The following is a 3,140-nucleotide window of genomic DNA, read 5'->3' as shown; positions in this document are numbered from 1 at the left end:
CCCCCCCCCCATCCTATCCCAGGGACACGCGGGGTGGCCTCACCACTTCATCAGGAACATGAGGTCCCCGCAGGAGTCAGTGGCACCGATGATCTTCTCGGGCTCCAGGCCCCGCTCGAAGCCCCGGGCGATGTCGTTGCTCTGCAGATTTGGGGGGAAAAAAAGGTTTTTTTTGGTGGGGGGGATGTGGTGGTGTGGGTACGCTTGGTGTGGTGGTGGGGGGAGAGCCCTGGTTTGTGGCAGTTGGGAGGTCACAGGGTCGCGGACATCCTCTCCATGCTGGCACCAGTGGGTGGTGCTGGCCCTTCGGGGTGGCACTGGGCACCCATCCCAACTGTGGTGACACTGAGCATCCGTCCCCATTGCGGTGACACTGGGCCCCTGTCCCCATGGCTGTGTGACTGTCCCCATCATGGAGACACCGGGTGCCTGTCCCTACCCCTGGGTGCCCATCCCCATCCTGGGGCCCATCCTATCCCTGGGTTCCTGTCCCCATCCCTGGGTGCCCGTCCCCATCACAGAGACTTTGGGTTCCTGTCCCCATGGTGGGGATACCAGGTACCCATCCCATCCCTGGGTGCCTGTCCAGATCATGGGGACGTGGGGTGACTGTCCCTATTCCTGGGTTCCTGTCCCCACAGTGGGGATGGCAGGTGCTTGTCTCCAGCTGGGTGCCTGTCCCTATCCCTGGGTTTCTATCCCCATCCCTGGGTGCCTGTCCCCATCCCTGGATTTCTGTCCCCATCCCTGGGTGCCCATCCCCATCACGGGGATGTTGGGTTCCTGTCCCCATGGTAGGGATGGCACGTGCTTGTCTCCAGCTGGGTGCCCGTCCCCATCCCTGGGTGCCCGTCCCCATGGCAGAAGAAATTCAATTAAGTGTGTTCTTCTCTGAATAGTCCCGCTCAGCGCTAGTGGCTGAAAGAGCCGACTGATGCCCGAGGCAGCAGGAGCTGACCCAGTCTCGACTCGCTGATAAAACCAGCGCTACAAACACAAAACTGGCCAAATCTGGCAGATGGGAGTGGGACAAGGAGATAAGGACCAAGGAAACAATTCCAAGAGAGTGAGGTCACTTCAGAAGGTGGCCAGCACAGCAACAGTGAAAACAAATAAGAAACCAAGAGACCGCTGTCCAGAATTAAGGGATTGGACTTGGGGATCAGGTGATGGAGTAATTGGGGGGGGCACAGTCTGGGTAGGGGTCCCTCTCCAGAGGCACCCAGCTCAAGCTGGCACCTGAGAACTAATCGAAGAGGAACTGGAAACCTTCTCTCGGACCTTGCATTAACCAGCAGAATCCCAGGGTTGGACCCTGTTACGGTGGCCAGCGTGCGTAATCTGTTAACAATGGCTGGGTGGCCATCCCCATAGTGGGGATGTTGGGTGCCTGTCCCTATCACAGAAATGTTGGGTGCCTGTCCCCATCACTGGGTGCCCATCCCCATCACGGGGATGCTGGGTGCCTGTCCCCATCACAGAAACGTTGGGTGCCTGTCCCTATGGTGGGGATGGCAGGGTCCTGTCCCCATCCCTGAATGTCCATCCCCATCCCGGGGATGCTGGGTGCCTGTCACCATCCTGGGGATGCTGGGTGCCCATCCCCATCACACGGACACTGGGTGCCTGTCCCCATCCCTGGGTGCCCATCCCTGTGGTGAGGGGGGCAGGGTCCCCTCCCCAACCCTGGGTGCCCATCCCCATGGCAGAAGCCCCCCCCTCACCTCCCTCTTCTTCTTGGCCTTGACGTCCTCCCCGCCGGCGGGCAGCCCTCCTTTCCTCTTGGCGCTCTCCACCTTCTCGCGTGGTTTGTTCCCGTCACCCTCCTTCATCTTCTTATACTTTCTCATAAACTCCGAGATCAACTCTGGGCAATCCAGGTTCTTCTCTGGCTCCCAAGTATTGTGTTCCCTGTCACCAAATGACCGTCACCATCATCATCATCGTCACCGTCCCCCGTCCCTGGCAGTACTTACTCGGAGAAGCCTTTCCACTTGAGCAGGTACTCGGCCTGGCCCTTCACCACGCGCCGGTCCAGCACCTTCTCCACCACATACTCCTCCTCGTCTCCCGAGGACGAGCTGTCGGCTGGCCGCTTGCTCCTCTTGCCCATAGCGCAGCGCCCACGGATCCTGGGAGGGGGATGATGGATGGACACGGGGACAGGGGGGGTTATTGGGGACCTCCCTGCCACCCATCGCCCCCCCCAAATCCGTAAGAAGAGGAGCCGGTGCCTTGCAATGCAATTTGGGTTAAGCCCACTAAAAACGGTGGGGATTTAGGTACAGGGAAGTGTAATTTGGGTTAAACTCCCTAAAAAACAGCAGGGATTTAGGCACAGGGAAATACTTTGGTGGAAAAGCCCATTTTTCCACCAATTTATAACACGGCGATAAAAATCTCACCACTTTTTTAAAAGCAAATTAAAAAGGGGTGAAGGGGGGGAAAAAAGAAGGGAAATCCCTGTGCTCCCCCTGATCGTTTTGGGGCGAGTTTGCTGCTTGACAGCAAAGCCCCAAAAGTTAAAACCCCAGGGGTTTTAAAAAACCCAGGTTTTAAGGCACGCAGCCAAAATGTGGGGTTTTTTTTCCAAGTCTTGGGTTTAACAGCTTTTTTTAAAATTCAGCCCTAAAAAAAACCCCTGATGGAGCCAAGAAATTCCTCACTGTCCCCGTGCCCTGGGTAGCATTTCCTGAGGGGGCCAGGCAGCAAAGGCCCAAACCAGTGTGATATACCAGCAGTGGGTGTGGGTGTAAAAAGGGAGGTTTTGGGTGTAAAAGGCATGGATTTGGGAGTAAAAGGAGCAGTTTTGGGGTGTAAAAAGGGCTCGTTTTGGTGTAAAAGGGATGGGAAGGGAGGCCCGGGGCATCCCATCCCTAAAGCTGCGTGCGGGAGTCCTGGAGAAACAAAGGAAAAGCACCGTTTTGAGGCAAAAAGCGCTGTTTTGAGGCAAAATGCGCCAGTTTCGAGGCAAAAAGCGCCAGTTTCGAGGCAAAAAGCGCCAGTTTCGAGGCAAAAAGCGCCGGTGTGGTCCGGACTGGCTTGTCCCAGCTTCTCCCGGCCCCAGCTGCGGGGTCCAGGCCGGTCCCGGGGGCGGCGGAGGCCTGGCCCGGTCCCGGTGCTCGGCGCTGCACAGGATG

General features: G+C 57.6%; 2 protein-coding genes across 2 annotated transcripts in view; one reads left to right on the top strand and one right to left on the bottom strand.

The window, feature by feature from the left end:
• Positions 1 to 39: 39 nt before the first annotated feature.
• On the bottom strand, positions 40 to 2,130 carry CBX5 (chromobox homolog 5). Its single transcript, XM_010565149.1, has 3 exons — positions 1,977 to 2,130; positions 1,725 to 1,911; positions 40 to 141 (listed from the first exon to the last, which is right to left on the bottom strand). The coding sequence occupies exons 1-3, from the start codon at positions 2,111 to 2,113 to the stop codon at positions 40 to 42; spliced, it is 426 nt and encodes a 141-aa protein (XP_010563451.1). The 5' UTR covers positions 2,114 to 2,130.
• Positions 2,131 to 2,954: 824 nt separating this feature from the next.
• The window catches only part of HNRNPA1 (heterogeneous nuclear ribonucleoprotein A1), a 6,004-nt gene continuing 5,818 nt past the window's right edge, over positions 2,955 to 3,140 (top strand). Inside the window, exon 1 of the mRNA XM_010565148.1 lies at positions 2,955 to 3,030. Within this exon, the coding sequence (XP_010563450.1) occupies positions 2,955 to 3,030 (76 nt within the window). The remainder of the gene's footprint in view (positions 3,031 to 3,140) is intronic.

The sequence above is a fragment of the Haliaeetus leucocephalus genome, unplaced genomic scaffold (genome assembly GCF_000737465.1).
Source record: "Haliaeetus leucocephalus isolate CR32 unplaced genomic scaffold, Haliaeetus_leucocephalus-4.0 Scaffold186, whole genome shotgun sequence".
Lineage (NCBI taxonomy): Eukaryota > Metazoa > Chordata > Aves > Accipitriformes > Accipitridae > Haliaeetus > Haliaeetus leucocephalus.
Note: the sequence above shows the minus strand (reverse complement) of the source record. Positions and strands in the feature narration are given on the sequence as shown.